Raw genomic sequence first — 15,573 nt, forward strand, 5'->3', positions numbered from 1 at the left:
TTTTTTTTTTTTTCATACAAAGTCTCATATTCCACTAACTTGTGACAAAAAATATAAACTTCCATGAACTCACTATGCCCATCAGCGAATACCTTGGGGTCTCTTCTTTCCAAAATGGGGTCACTTGTGGGGTAGTTATACTGCCCTGGCATTCTAGGGGCCCAAATGTGTGGTAAGGAGTTTGAAATCAAATTCTGTAAAAAATGACCTGTGAAATCCGAAAGGTGCTCTTTGGAATATGGGCCCCTTTGCCCACCTAGGCTGCAAAAAAGTGTCACACATCTGGTATCTCCGTACTCAGGAGAAGGTGGGGAATGTGTTTTGGGGTGTCATTTTACATATACCCATGCTGGGTGAGAGAAATATCTTGGCAAAAGACAACTTTTCCCATTTTTTTATACAAAGTTGGCATTTGACCAAGATATTTATCTCACCCAGCATGGGTATATGTAAAATGACACCCCAAAACACATTCCCCACCTTCTCCTGAGTACGGAGATACCATATGTGTGACACTTTTTTGCAGCCTAGGTGGGCAAAGGGGCCCATATTCCAAAGAGCACCTTTCGGATTTCACAGGTCATTTTTTACAGAATTTGATTTCAAACTCCTTACCACACATTTGGGCCCCTAGAATGCCAGGGCAGTATAACTACCCCACAAGTGACCCCATTTTGGAAAGAAGAGACCCCAAGGTATTCGCTGATGGGCATAGTGAGTTCATGGAAGTTTTTATTTTTTGTCACAAGTTAGTGGAATATGATACTTTGTATGAAAAAAAAATAAAAAAAAAAATCATCATTTTCCACTAACTTGTGACAAAAAATAAAAAATTCTAGGAACTTGCCATGCCCCTCACGGAATACCTTGGGGTGTCTTCTTTCCAAAATGGGGTCACTTGTGGGGTAGTTATACTGCCCTGGCATTCTAGGGGCCCAAATGTGTGGTAAGGAGTTTGAAATCAAATTCTGTAAAAAATGACCTATGAAATCCGAAAGGTGCTCTTTGGAATATGGGCCCCTTTGCCCACCTAGGCTGCAAAAAAGTGTCACACATCTGGTATTTCCGTACTCAGGAGAAGGTGGGGAATGTGTTTTGGGGTGTCATTTTACATATACCCATGCTGGGTGAGAGAAATATCTTGGCAAAAGACAACTTTTCCCATTTTTTTATACAAAGTTGGCATTTGACCAAGATATTTATCTCACCCAGCATGGGTATATGTAAAAAGACACCCCAAAACACATTCCCCACCTTCTCCTGAGTACGGAGATACCAGATGTGTGACACTTTTTTGCAGCCTAGGTGGGCAAAGGGGCCCATATTCCAAAGAGCACCTTTCGGATTTCACAGGTCATTTTTTACAGAATTTGATTTCAAACTCCTTACCACACATTTGGGCCCCTAAAATGCCAGGGCAGTATAACTACCCCACAAGTGACCCCATTTTGGAAAGAAGAGACCCCAAGGTATTTCGTGATGGGCATAGTGAGTTCATAGAAATTTTTATTTTTTGTCACAAGTTAGTGGAATATGAGACTTTGTAAGAAAAAAATAAAAATAAAAAAAATCATCATTTTCCGCTAACTTGTGACAAAAAATAAAAAGTTCTATGAACTCACTATGCCCATCAGCGAATACCTTAGGGTGTGTACTTTCTGAAATGTGGTCATTTGTGGGGTGTTTGTACTGTCTGGCCATTGTAGAACCTCAAGAAACATGACAGGTGCTCAGAAAGTCAGAGCTGCTTCAAAAAGCGGAAATTCACATTTTTGTACCATAGATTGTAAACGCTATAACTTTTACCCAAACCATTTTTTTTTTACCCAAACATTTTTTTTTTATCAAAGACATGTAGAACTATAAATCTAGAGCAAAATTTCTATATGGATCTCGTTTTTTTTGCAAAATTTTACAACTGAAAGTGAAAAATGTCATTTTTTTGCAAAAAAATCGTTAAATTTCGATTAATAACAAAAAAAGTAAAAATGTCAGCAGCAATGAAATACCACCAAATGAAAGCTCTATTAGTGAGAATAAAAGGAGGTAAAATTCATTTGGGTGGTAAGTTGCATGACCGAGCAATAAACGGTGAAAGTAGTGTAGGTCAGAAGTGTAAAAAGTGGCCTGGTCTTTCAGGGTGTTTAAGCACTGGGGGCTGAGGTGGTTAATCAATATTTGGTGTAAACAGGTATATATTGATCCCCTTAATCAGTATCGTGGGGAAGCAGTTATCTCGCAGAGCTCAATTAATATTTGATGGAAACAGGTATATCAAACTCCTCAATCAGTATTTTGTGGAAGCAGGTATATCGCAGCCCTCAATCAGTATTTTGTAAAAGCAGGTATATCAAATCCCTTAATCATTATTTTGTGGAAGCAGGTATATTGTAGGCCTCAATCAATATTTGGTGGAAACAGGTATATTGAACCCCTTAATCAGTATTTTGTGGAAGCAGGTATCTCGTAGGCCTCAATTAATATTTGGTGGAAACAGATATATTGAACCTCTTAATAAGTATTTTGTGAAAGCAGGTATATCATAGCCATCAATCAGTATTTTGTGGAATCAGGTATATCAAACCCTTAACCCCTTAGGGACGCATGACGTACCGGTACGGCATGTTTCCCCAGTCCTAAAGGACCCATGACGTACCTGTACGTCATGGGTTGCACTGATCACCGCCGGTACCAATCATTGAGCAGGCACCATGGCTAAATGCGCAGGAGGGTCCCATGACCCCCCCGTGTCGGCGATCGCCGCAAACCGCAGGTCAATTCAGACCTGCGGTTTGCGGCTTTTTATTGTGCGGGCGGCGGTGCCATCGGGTCCCCATGGGACTGTGGGGGGGACCCGATGGCATAGAAGGCAGCGCGATGCCTAAGGAAGGCATTGCGCTGCCTTCCGGTGAAGAGCCTGTGAGATCCAGCCCCCTGGATCTCACAGGCCGGAAGCTGTATGAGTTATACACACAGTATTACTCATACAGCCAATGCATTCCAATACAGAAGTATTGGAATGCATTGTAAAGGATTAGACCCCCAAAAGTTCAAGTCCCAAAGTGGGACAAAAAATAAAGTGAAAACAAAAAGTTGAAAAAAAATTAGTTTTTCCCCCCAAAAATTTAGTTTCAAGTAAAAATAAACAAAAACGTAATTTTCCCCAAATAAAGTAAAAAAAAAGATTGGTAAAAAATAGGGGAAAAAAATTAAGTATACATATTAGGTATAGCCGCGTCCGTATCGACCGGCTCTATAAACATATCGCATGACCTAACCCCTCAGATGAACACCGTGAAAAATAAAAACTGTGCTAAATAAAAAAAAAATTGTCACCTTACATCACAAAAAGTACAACAGCAAGCGATAAAAAAGGCGTTTGCCCACCAAAATAGTACCAATCGAACCGTCACCTCATCCCGCAAATAATGAGCCACTACCTGAGACAACCGCCCAAAAAATAAAAAAACTATGGCTCAGAATATGGAGACACTAAAACATCATTTTTTTTGTTTTAAAAAAGCTGTTATTGTGTAAAACTTACATAAATAAATAAAAAGTATACATATTTGGTATCGCAGCGTTAGTATCGACCGGCTCTATAAAAATATCACATGACCTAACCCCTCAGATGAACACCGTAAAAATAAAAAATAAAAACTGTGCTAAATAAAAAAAAATTGTCACCTTACATCACAAAAGGTATAATAGCAAGCAATCAAAAAGTCATATGCACCCCAAAATAGTGCCAATCAAACCGTCATCTCACCCCTCAAAAAATTAGACCCTACCTAAGATAATCGCCCAAAAACTGAAAAAAACTATGCCTCTCAGAATATGGAGACACTAAAATATGATTTTTTTTTGTTTCAAAAATGATATTATTGTGTAAAACTTACATAAATAAAAAAAAAGTATACATATTAGGTATCAGCGCGTCCGTATAGACCGGCTCTATAAAAATATCACATGACCTAACCCCTCAGATGAACACCGTAAAAATAAAAAATAAAAACTGTGCTAAATAAAAAAAAATTGTCACCTTACATCACAAAAGGTATAATAGCAAGCGATCAAAAAGTCACACGCACCCCAAAATAGGGCCAATAAAACCGTCATCTCATCCCGCAAAAATCATACCCTACCCAAGGTAATCGATCAAAAACTGAAAAAAATATGGCTCTCAGACTATGGAAACACTAAAACATGATTTTCTTTGCTTCAGAAAAGAAATCATTGTGTAAAACTTACATAAATAAAAATAAAGTATACATATTAGGTATCACCGCATCCGTGACGACCTGGTCTATAAAAATATTACATGATCTAACCTGTCAGATGAATGTTGTAAATAACAAAAAATAAAAAAGGTGCCAAAACAGCTATTTCTTGTTATCTTGCCTCACAAAAAGTGTAATATAGAGCAACCAAAAATCATATGTACCCTAAACTAGTACCAACATTTCTGCCACCCTATACCGTAGTTTCTAAAATGGGGCAATTTTTTGGGAGTTTCTACTCTTGGGTGCATCAGGGGGGCTTCAACTGGGACATGGTGTCAAAAAAAACAGTCCAGCAAAATCTGCCTTCCAAAAACCATATGGCATTCCTTTCCTTCTGCACCCTGCCGTGTGCCCGTACAGTAGTTTACGACCACATATGGGGTGTTTCTGTAAACGACAGAATCAGGGCCATAAATATTGAGTTTGGTTTGGCTGTTACCGCTTGCTTTGTAACTTGAAAAAAATTATTAAAATGGAAAATCTGCCAAAAAAGTGAAATTTTGAAATTGTATCTCTATTTTCCATAAATTCTTGTGGAACACCTAAAGGGTTAACAAAGTTTGTAAAATCAGTTTTGAATACCTTGAGGGGTGTCGTTTATAGAATGGGGTCATTTTTGGGTGGATTCTATTATGTAAGCCTCGCAAAGTGACTTCAGACCTGAACTGGTCCCTAAAAATCGGGTTTTTGAAAATTTCTGAAAAATTTCAAGATTTGCTTCTAAACTTCTAAGCCTTGTAACAGCTCCAAAAAATAAAATATCATTCCCCAAATGATCCAAACATGAAATAGACATATGGGGAATGTAAAGTAATAACTATTTTTTTAGGTATTACTATGTATTATAGAAGTAGAGAAATTGAAACTTGGAAATTTGCAAAGTTTTAAAAATTTTTGGTAAATGTGGTATTTTTTTATGAAAATAAATTAACTTTTTTGACCCAATTTTAGCAGTGTCATGAAGTACAATATGTGATGAAAAAACATTCTCAGAACGGCCTGGGTAAGTAAAAGCGTTTTAAAGTTATCAGCACTTAAAGTGACACTGGTCAGATTTGCAAAAAATTGCCAAGTCCTTAAGGTGAAATAGGGCTGAGTCCTTAAGGGGTTAATCAGTATTTCTGGAAGCAGGTATATTGCAGCCCTCAATCAATATTTGGTGGAAACAGGTATATTGAGCCCCTTAATCAGTATGTTGCGGAAGCAGGTGTATCTCAGCCCTCAATCAATATTTTGTGGAAGCAGGTATATCAAACCCATTAATCAGTATTTTGTGGAAGCAGGTATATTGCAGGCCTTAATCAATATTCGGTGGAAACAGGTATATCGAACCCCATAATAAATATTTTGTTGAAGCAGGTATATCGTAGCCCTAAATCACTGTTTTGTCGAGGCAGGAATATCAAACCCCTTAATCAGTATTTTGTGGAGGCAGGTATATCGCAGTCCTCAATCAGTGTTTTGTGGAAGCAGGTATATCGAACCCCTTAATCAGCATTGTGTGAAAGCAGGTATCTCGCAGGCCTCAATCAATATTTGATGGAAATAGGTATATCAAAACCTTTAATAAGTATTTTGTGGAAGCAGGTATATCACACCCCTCAATTATTTTTTTTTGACATAACAGTTATATCATACCACCCTGTTTCTTTGGGGCAACAGGTATATTGCAGCCCTCAATCAGTATTTTGTCGAAGCAGGTATATCAAACCCCTTAATCCGATTTTGTGGAAGCAGGTATTTGGCAGCCCTCAATCAGTATTTTGTGGAAGCAGGTATATCAAACCCCTTGATCTGTATTTTGTGGAAGCAGGTATCTCGCAGGCCTCAATCAATATTTGGTGGAAACAGATATATCAAACCCCTTAATCAATATTTTGTGAAAGCAGGTATATCACACCCCTCAATTTTTTTTTTTGACATAACAGTTATATCACACCACCCTGTTTCTTTGGGGCAACAGGTATATTGCAGTCCTCAATCAGTATTTTGTATAAAAAGGTATATCACACCCGTTGCAATTAGTTGTTCCAATAGCGTTTGTCCCTCTATATAGCTGCGGTATCGTAGCAGAACCGCACACAACTGCTGCACAATACAAATGCACTATAATATACTTTCTATGTTAGAAAGTATATTCTAAGTATATCACAACCTTCAGTATATCACACCAATCGATTGCAGACCTATACTAGTCCTTTTGTGGCCCTTTTGTGGATAGCATTTGGTGACCCTAACAGCCTGTACCTGCTTCACAAAGCAATCTCTCCCTACAACAGCAAAACACAGAATATAAAATGGCTGATCTTTGTTAGGGTGAGGTTGTGTCCATGTGCTGAAACGTCTCAATTGGCTGTCCTGTCCCACCTGATAGATGTGCCATAGGTCAAAGTTTGGTGCAATGCAAAAGAATATGGCACCGGTGGATATTGCCATATGTTTGCATGTTCGGCGAAACGCGAACATGCAAAATTCGCCGAAAAACGTCCGCTGGGAGAACCGCAAAGCCATATCTAGCATGCTGTTCCTGTAAATAACCCTAATATGAAACTAGCTTTACATGTTAATTTGCCATACTTTTGTAAGTCATTACCTTCAAAGGTCAGCTATTTGTGATGGCTTACATGCGCTGTCTGTGGCCGGCTGGCGCTCCTCCTACTGGTAAGTGAAAGGTATGTGCGGTTCATTGCTTATAGCACAGACCTGTCACTTACCAGTAGGAGGTGCGCCCGGCCGGCCACAGACAGCGCACGTAAGTATAATGCTGCTAAAAATGCTAAGTAACCATGGCAGCCAGGACTGCAGTAGCGGCCTGGCTGCCATGGTAACCGATCGGAGCCCCAGTGATTAAACTGCCACTGCCACCAATGATTTTAATTAGGGGTGGGGGAGAGGGGAGGCCGCAATGGACACCAATGATTTTAATAGGGGGGGCCGCACTAACCACCAATGATTTTAATAGCGGGGGGTGGGGGTGCCGCACTGGCCACCAATGATTTTAATACTGGGGAGGGAGGGGGGTCTGGCCCCTGCTGCCTGGCAGCACCCGATCTCTTACAGGGGGCTGAGATCCGCACAATTAACCTCTCAGGTGCGGCACCTGAGGGGTTAATTGTGCGGATCACAGCCCCCTGTAAGAGATCGGGTGCTGCCAGGCAGCAGGGGGCAGCTATGTACACAGTTCTTAGTATATTCTAACTCTAAGCGTCCCCATCACCATGGGAACGCCTCTGTGTTAGAATATACTGTCGGATCTGAGTTTTCACGATCGTGAAAACTCAGATCTGAAAAATCTAATACTATTATTTTCCGTTATAAATAATAAAGTGAAGTTCGGGTCCCCATTGACTTCAATGGAGTTCGGGTTCGGGTCCAAGTTCGGATCAAGTTCGGGACCCCAACCCGAACTTTAAAAAAAGATCTAGGTGTTCGCTCAACTCTACTTATGACATTATTATGAATCTTCCACTATTGTATTATCTGTTGTCACTCATTTCATACATGTCATATGCACACTGACTGTATATTTTTCCAATTTAAAATATTTCATGAAGATATTATACCTAAAAATAAGGATTAAAACCTTAAGTCAGTGACTTATATCTTCATATTTCTTTGTATCTGTTCATTTTTCTTGACATAAAGCTAGAATGTAGAAAGAGCTTGATATTTTTTCAGTGTAATCAGATAGAAACCTAGCTCATAGTATTAAGTGATGATTGACATGTATAATCACACCCCCGTATAATTTAGTGCAATTCACAAAATGATTTGCTGTCATGCTATATTTTGACATGAATTTTCATGTGTTTTATATCTAACATACATATTATGACACAAATCTCGCTTGTTTTTTTTTTTTTTAAATATATACACTTTATTATTATTATAGGTGATGAAACTGTAAGGGGGCATAAAAAGGAAATTTTTTTTAGTGATGCACCTGGTCATGCTGCTGCCTATATGAAATACATAAAATAATATAAAATGCTCTCAGTAGAGCAGAGTTTGCTTGTTTTAAAACTCCTCTTGTTTTCTGTTAGGTGGCCCATATATGTTTAAAAATATATATATAATAATACGAGACAAAATGCCCTATTTCAAAAGAACATATGGACTGTATATGATTCCCACTATGATCTAGAAAAAGATAATCTAACAAAAAGCTGCTTCAGTCTCTTCAGTGGACTTTAGACATCATTTTTAGCATTTAATGCTACATGTAACAGCCACTGCAGGGGAAATTCATAGCTGACAACTTCCTTACCTGCGGTGTCAAGTATTTTCTGAAGTGTGAGCAGTTTACCAACTTTAGTCATAGCAAAGGGAATAAGGTTTTGCATTATATTGAATGTGAAAGGTAATCAGACCCCCCAAAAGGTCACATCCACAGATTTTACTACTGTCTAAGGCTACGTCTACACAACGGCATTTGTCGCGCGACAGATAGGGCACAACTACACTGCAACATTTGTAGCGCAACATTTTGTTGCACTAATGTCGCGCGACAATTTTTATAATGGCAGTCTATGGTGTCGCACTGCAACATGCGACATGCTGCAACTGCGACGCAACAGTCGCAGAAAAATCCATCTCGAATATATTTTCTGCGACTGTTGCGTCGCAGTCGCAGCATGTTGCAGTGCGACACCATAGACTGTCATTATAAAAATTGTCGCGCGACATTAGTGCAACAAAATGTCGCGCGGCAAATGTCGTCGTGTAGACGTAGCATTATAGATGCAGGTCCCACTTGTCTTCAAAACAGAGGCTCCCTTGACCCCCTGCCTAGTGGTTAATGGCCACTGTATCCAGTAAAAGATGGATAGGTGGCTCTGCAAAGCTATGGCCGTTATGGAAACAGCCAAGCTGTCAGCTGACTCACTAGTTATGTTAAATGGGTTGTTACAGAAAACAATCCCCCTCCATATTCCCTGTTAAGGTGTATGTATTTATAGAAGAGACTGTCCTCTTTGAACCAGACCAGAGAAAATGTCTCTGGCAGACCTAGATGTGTATTATTTAAACGACCAGCATGTTAAAATACTGTACAATTCCACCACATCAACCACTACAGGAGAAATCTGGAGCCAGATATGGCTTCCCTTCTATATAATTACTGATCAATCTGCTAGCTTATTATCTTTCGAACCCACCATCCTATATCTCTGACCTGCTCATTGACAAATATTCATTTTATAAAGTTCAAGGAAGGAGCAACTATGGCTTCTTACTTTCATTTGTCACTTGCAACTGCTGTTGAAAAGGAGAATCAGCTGCAAAGTGCTAATTGGATAAAGCAGAATGCAATAATTGTTCTGCAGTGGATGCTAAAATTGAAGAATGCTGTGTTTACCTTTTTAGCTATGATTTATGGCTGCAGCTTTCTGGAGGGTGGCAGGAGCACAGGATGCTCTTAATTAACTGAGATGTTTTCCACTATAAATGCCATTTTCTGAAACTATTTGCCAAGAACTGAAAGAATCCTCACATTAATTTCATGACATGTTATTGAGTGATAGCAATTATATGAGAACCATTTTATTTCTCGAAATGAAATTGAAAAATTATTTTGTTTTGCTTTGACATCCAAATAACAAAGTAGATTTTAAGGGGGGAGATTTCTCATCTTGTAAAGTGATGAAATATTGCTAGTGTGATTAGTAAGCTCCCTCCTCTTGGACTCTCATCGATCCTCAGAATAAAAAGTACACAGCATATTTGCAGTTTTCCTGCTCAATAGTGCTCTTAGAAGCCTCACTGATGACCTTGTGTTGTTGTGCTACCATTGCTTTCATCCACAGCCCTAATCTTTACCTTCTTTGACTTTTAATATCTGCCTTTCCCAAGACAGCATACTTAATTTTGTCTCGTGGGTCAGAGCCTGAGACAGGCAACCTACATGTTAGATTATATTGCCTTTCTTGATGGTTTAGTTGTGAACAAATTGTTGAAAAATTTATATAATAAATACCTAAAAAAGAAAGAAAGAAACCTCATTTTGCAGGATTAGCAGTCAGCCTCATCCAATTAAATGGAGCAGCACTACAGTCCCATGCACAGTGAATAACTATAGCACCATCTTGAAAGGAAAAATAGGGATGGGGAAGAAGCTCTACACCAGAGGTTGTACCGATTATAAAGTGATGGCATATGCTATTGAGGAGCTATCAGTTTGTAAGAAGGAAAAAGGTTTATGATGGGCTTCATACATTGTGTACATGCTGTGTACAAAGAACTTTGTGGAGGCATGCAGACACGCAGCAGTTAGATGACAAGAAAGGTGAAGCCAATGTGTTACCCATATGTACATTGCCAACTAGCAGAAAAGACTTTCTGCCACACAGCAGACCACTCCATAATCCACACACTGACAGGGACATGGTAAAGTTCCTCAGAGTAAGGGCTTATTCAGACAGCGGTATGCTGTCCTCAAAAATGCAGATCAGTTTTTTTGTGGATAGTTCAGCATGTTCGCAAAAAAAAGGATTGCATTGCGTTTTTTTTTTTGCAAACCCATAGACTTCAATGGAGCCATGTCCTGATTTTCACTGACAAGTATACAACATGTTTCATTTGTTTTGCTGAGTCGTGGAATGGAAGAATAGGGCCCCATAGAAGTGAATGGGTGAGCATCTAATCCGCACAAAAACAGAACCACATTTTTGCGGGCTGCATACTGCTATCTGAATGAGCCTTTAAGTTGGTCATAAACCTAGCAAGAGTTATGTCTCTCTCAGATACAGTAAGTGATGTTTTGCTCCGGCCTGTGAATATAGACAAATTTTTATACAGACCACATACAGAAGATGTCCGCGTCCTGTCTGTTTTTCTTGAAGACCTACACACTTGAGTGAATTAATCTTGAGAGAAAACTACAGCTGGATGGTGCATGCTATGAGTTATGCAACCATAACATACACCATCCATTGATAGAGATGATTTTGGACTTGTGCATTAGGCCTCATGCACACGACCGTTGTTGTGTTCCGTTCCGCAAAATGGGGTTCCGTGATCCGTTTCCGTTTTTGTTTCCGTGTGTCTTCCTTTATTTTTGGAGGACCACCAGACATAAAGGAAGGTAAAAAAAAGTCTAAGACAGGTTTGCTATACAAATGATAGGAATAAAACGGACGCGCGGACGCGAATGACAATCTTGTGATCCTCCGCGTTTTTTTGCGGTCCCATTGACTTGAATGGGTCCGCAAACTGTTTTTCGCGGACAAGGATAGGACAGGTTATATTTTTTTGACAGACTGGAACCACGGATCACGGACGCGGATGGCAAACGGTGCACTACCGCATTTTCAATGGCTCCATAGAAATGAATGGGTCCGCATCTGAAACGCTAAAATTGGTGGAACGGACGCGGAGATAAACAACGGTCGTGTGCATGAGGCCTTAGGTTTATATTTTACTGACAGCTGTTTTAGGGTATATTCAGATAAGACGTTTTTGACCACACAGTCAAAATTGCATAAAAAAAGGTGTTTAAAACCACACCCAGTTTTACTGAGCTTGCTGCAGTTTGAAATGCTTTTTTTCCGAGTCAAAAACGTAATATAAATATATTTCACTTATAAAAACTGCATGGCCACATCACAAAACCACAACAATCATGGTAAAAACATGTGCATTTCAACTGTGTTTTTTACTTCATGGTCAAAATCATTCAATGTACCTAGTGTATTTCCTCAAGTCAATAGGCTGAATTAATAGGAGGTGTGGGCACTAAACATGCCTAAAGTAGCACAAACCCTGAATACAGCCCTAGTTTGAAGTCAAACTAAAACATGTTTCAGCATAACAGATAAGCAATGTTTCCACCTGTACAGGGTCTTTCTCAAGCTATTTACAAAGTAAGCAATTATGCTTCCTTTTCTTCAATACTTTTGTTTGCATGTTATAATCACTGGGGGAGGAAAAGGTGACAAAGTATTGTCTTAAGGCTAATATATATATATATATATAATTGTGATGTAGTACAGAACTTGATGATTAGTGCTGAGAGAATCAAAGTCAAATGGATTAACTTCCATCGAAATTTCAGGGAAAATTTGATTTGCCAAGAAGACAAATTTCCTTGCGCTTCATGATAATGATTTAATTTTTCATGAAATGGCAGTTAAAAAATAAAAAAACATACTCACCTCATTCATTTGTGTGCAAAGAGTCCATCGCTGCCATCTTGATTGAAGATTCATATGATGTCACCATGCCTGCATCCGGCCAGCGTGAGGGGAGGGGTGGCCCTGTATGTGAAAGATAGCATGAAATCTAATTTGATACAAGTTAGCGATACCATTTTAAAGTCAGTTTGGGTTATCTTGCAGCTTGATAATCATAAGGTAACTCGTGTAGGTGTGATATATAGACCACCTAGCCAAGTCAAAGAACTAGACTACTGTACTAGTTGAGGAAATAGCTAAAATGATATTGAAGGGGGAAGTTATCATATGGGAGACTTTAATCTTCCTGAAGTAAACTGGAAAACCAAAATAGCTAGTTCTGCCAGGAGTACAGATATTCTAAATTCCCTACTGGAATTATCTCTAGAGCAAGTAGTTGAGGAGCCAACCCGGAAGGAGGCCATTTTATATTTAGTATTCACAAATGGGAATTTGGTATCTGATATTACTGTAGGGGAAAGCTTGGGATCTAGTGATCACCAGTCAGTGTGGTTTACTATAAGTACAGTGACAAAACACACACCACACAAAAACAAAAGTTTTAGATTTTAGAAATCTAAAATTAGATTAGTGGTATACGAGTCCTTATCAGATTGGAACAGTTTCAATGGAGTCCAGGAGAAATGGGACTACTTAAAAGTGGCACTATTGAAGGCAACAGAAAATTGCATTAGGCTTGTCAGTAAAAGCAAAAAAAGGAAGAGACCACTGTGGTACTCAGCAGAAGTGGCCAAAATCATTAAAAACAAAAAAGATAGCATTTAGGAATTATAAAAAAAAAATAAAAAATACGAGGATGACAGGCAAATTTATAAGATTAGGCAGAGAGAGGCCAAACAAGTTATAAGAGCTTCTAAAGCACAGGCAGAAGAGAAATTAGCTCAGTCAGTGAAAAAAGGCGATAAGACATACTTCAGATACATAAATGAAAAAGGGAAACTAAAACAAGGAATTACCAAATTAAAAACAAAAGAAGGAAGGTATATGGAAGAAGATAAAGAACTAGCTGACTGCCTCAATGAATACATCTGTTCAGTTTTTACAAAGGAAAATGAAGGAAAAGGACCTCAGTTAGGAAAGAAGACTAATGAATCTTTTGATGCATGTGTCTTTACAGAGGAAGAGGTTCTAAGTCAGCTGTCTAAAATTAATACAAATAAGTCACAGGGGCCTGATGGGATGCACCCAAAGCTATTAAAAGAGCTCAGCGGCGAACTAGCAAAACCATTAACAGATTTATTTAAGCAATCACTGGCAACAGGAGTCGTCCCAGAAGATTGGAAATTGGTAAATGTTGTGCCCATTCACAAGAAAAGGTAGTAGGGAGGAATCGGGCAACTATAGGCCAGTAAGCCTGACATCAATAGTGGGGAAATGAATGGAAACCATACTTAAGAAGAGGATTGTGGAACATCTAAAATCCAATGGATTGAAAGATGAAAAACAGCATGGGTTTACTTCAGGGGGATCATGTCAAACTAATCTTATTGATTTTTTTGATTGGGTGACTAAAATAATAGATGGCGGAGGTGCAGTAGACATCACTTATCTGGACTTTAGTAAGGCTTTTGATACTGTCCCACATAGAAGGCTTATCAATAAATTGCAGTCTTTGTGTATGGACTCCCATATTGTTGAATGGATTAGGCAGTGGCTGGTATCCTTTTGTGTTTTCTAGTTTAGTGTCCATGTACTTTGCAGATAAATGCACCTAGTCTTGGCCACAAATACACATTTAAACGTGTGTTTCCAAGTATATAAATAAATGTGGAAATAAATGTGAAAAAACAGGTTATGTAAAGATATTATATCTGGATTTATCTAGATGTTGTTTTTTAATATGTATTTCTTACTTTTTTCTTTGTAGATACTACCACCTACATTACGGAGAGGTCTGAGCACTTTAAACCCTGCAAGGATAAAGATCTTGCCTACTGTTTAAATGACGGTGAATGCTTTGTTATTGAAACATTGACAGCATCTCATAAACATTGTCGGTAAGTCACTGATGGCCCTTTACCCAAATTTTGTTTGAAGAAAATTCATATCTAAAGGGTAATAGAGATGATTCAAATTTACTTGGCAAAGATAGTGCCCATCCAAAAGATTTTCTCATTTTTAAATACTGGAATTACTTAAAGTGAATCTGTCACCAGCAAATTCCCTACTATGTCTCTATACCTATGTATAGATGCATAGTTATGGTTCACCTGATTAAAACAATGGGGTTCATTTATCAAAATTAAGTAAGTAAAACTGGATTAGTTGCCCATAGCAACCAATCAGATTCCACCCTTCTTTTTGGACAGCTCCTTTGGAAAGTGAAAGGAGTAATCAGTTTTTTTTTTTTTTGCAATGAGCAACTAAGCCACTTCTACTTTACACCAGTTTGATAAATGACCTCCAATCTTCTTATTTCATTGATCTTAGGCTCTGTTACCAGGTTATGAAGCTTTTTTTAAATATGCAAATTAAGCCTCTAGAACAACAAAGGTATCAACATTGCTCTTGTTTCTCCCCAGCTCCACTCATTGTGTGGCCAATACCCCCCCCCCCCTTCGGCTGCTTTGATTGACAGGGCAAGGCAATGGCAAATCAGCAAGGGGAGGGGGCGGCTACAGAAATGAGTGGAGCCTGGGTGCAACAAGAGCCTGAGTGCAAAATTAGGCCTTTGGTTGCTCCAAATGCCTTAATTTTCATATTAAGTAAAAGTTTTACAACTCAAGAATGGTGCCTCAAATCAATAAAATAGAAACAGTGCTTTAATCAGCTATGTGTCTATGTAGACAGTTGGAATCTGGTGACAGATTCTCTTTAAATCTTGAACTCAGAATAGAAAAAATAATTTCCTATTTTGTTCTTTACATATATTGTATCATGTATTTCATTTTAGTTTCATTCATTTGATTAAAAAATGTAGAAAAGCATGTTTTTTTGTTTTGTTTCTAAAATGCAGTTGCTTAACCTCTTTATGACCGCTGATATGGGTTTCTATGGTGGTCATTACTTGGCTTTATTTATAATTGGGCGCTGTGTTTCTACTGCAGCCTGGAATAAGTGCTGTCCGGGTGCTGTAAGTGTGTAACAATGGAAGATTTGCT

General features: G+C 38.6%; 1 protein-coding gene across 1 annotated transcript in view; it reads left to right on the forward strand.

Moving 5' to 3' along the window:
- The window catches only part of NRG3 (neuregulin 3), a 1,396,490-nt gene that overhangs the window by 395,524 nt on the left and 985,393 nt on the right, over positions 1-15,573 (forward strand). Inside the window, exon 2 of the mRNA XM_040437249.1 lies at positions 14,340-14,469. Within this exon, the coding sequence (XP_040293183.1) occupies positions 14,340-14,469 (130 nt within the window). The remainder of the gene's footprint in view (positions 1-14,339; positions 14,470-15,573) is intronic.

Source organism: Bufo bufo, chromosome 6, assembly GCF_905171765.1.
Source record: "Bufo bufo chromosome 6, aBufBuf1.1, whole genome shotgun sequence".
Lineage (NCBI taxonomy): Eukaryota > Metazoa > Chordata > Amphibia > Anura > Bufonidae > Bufo > Bufo bufo.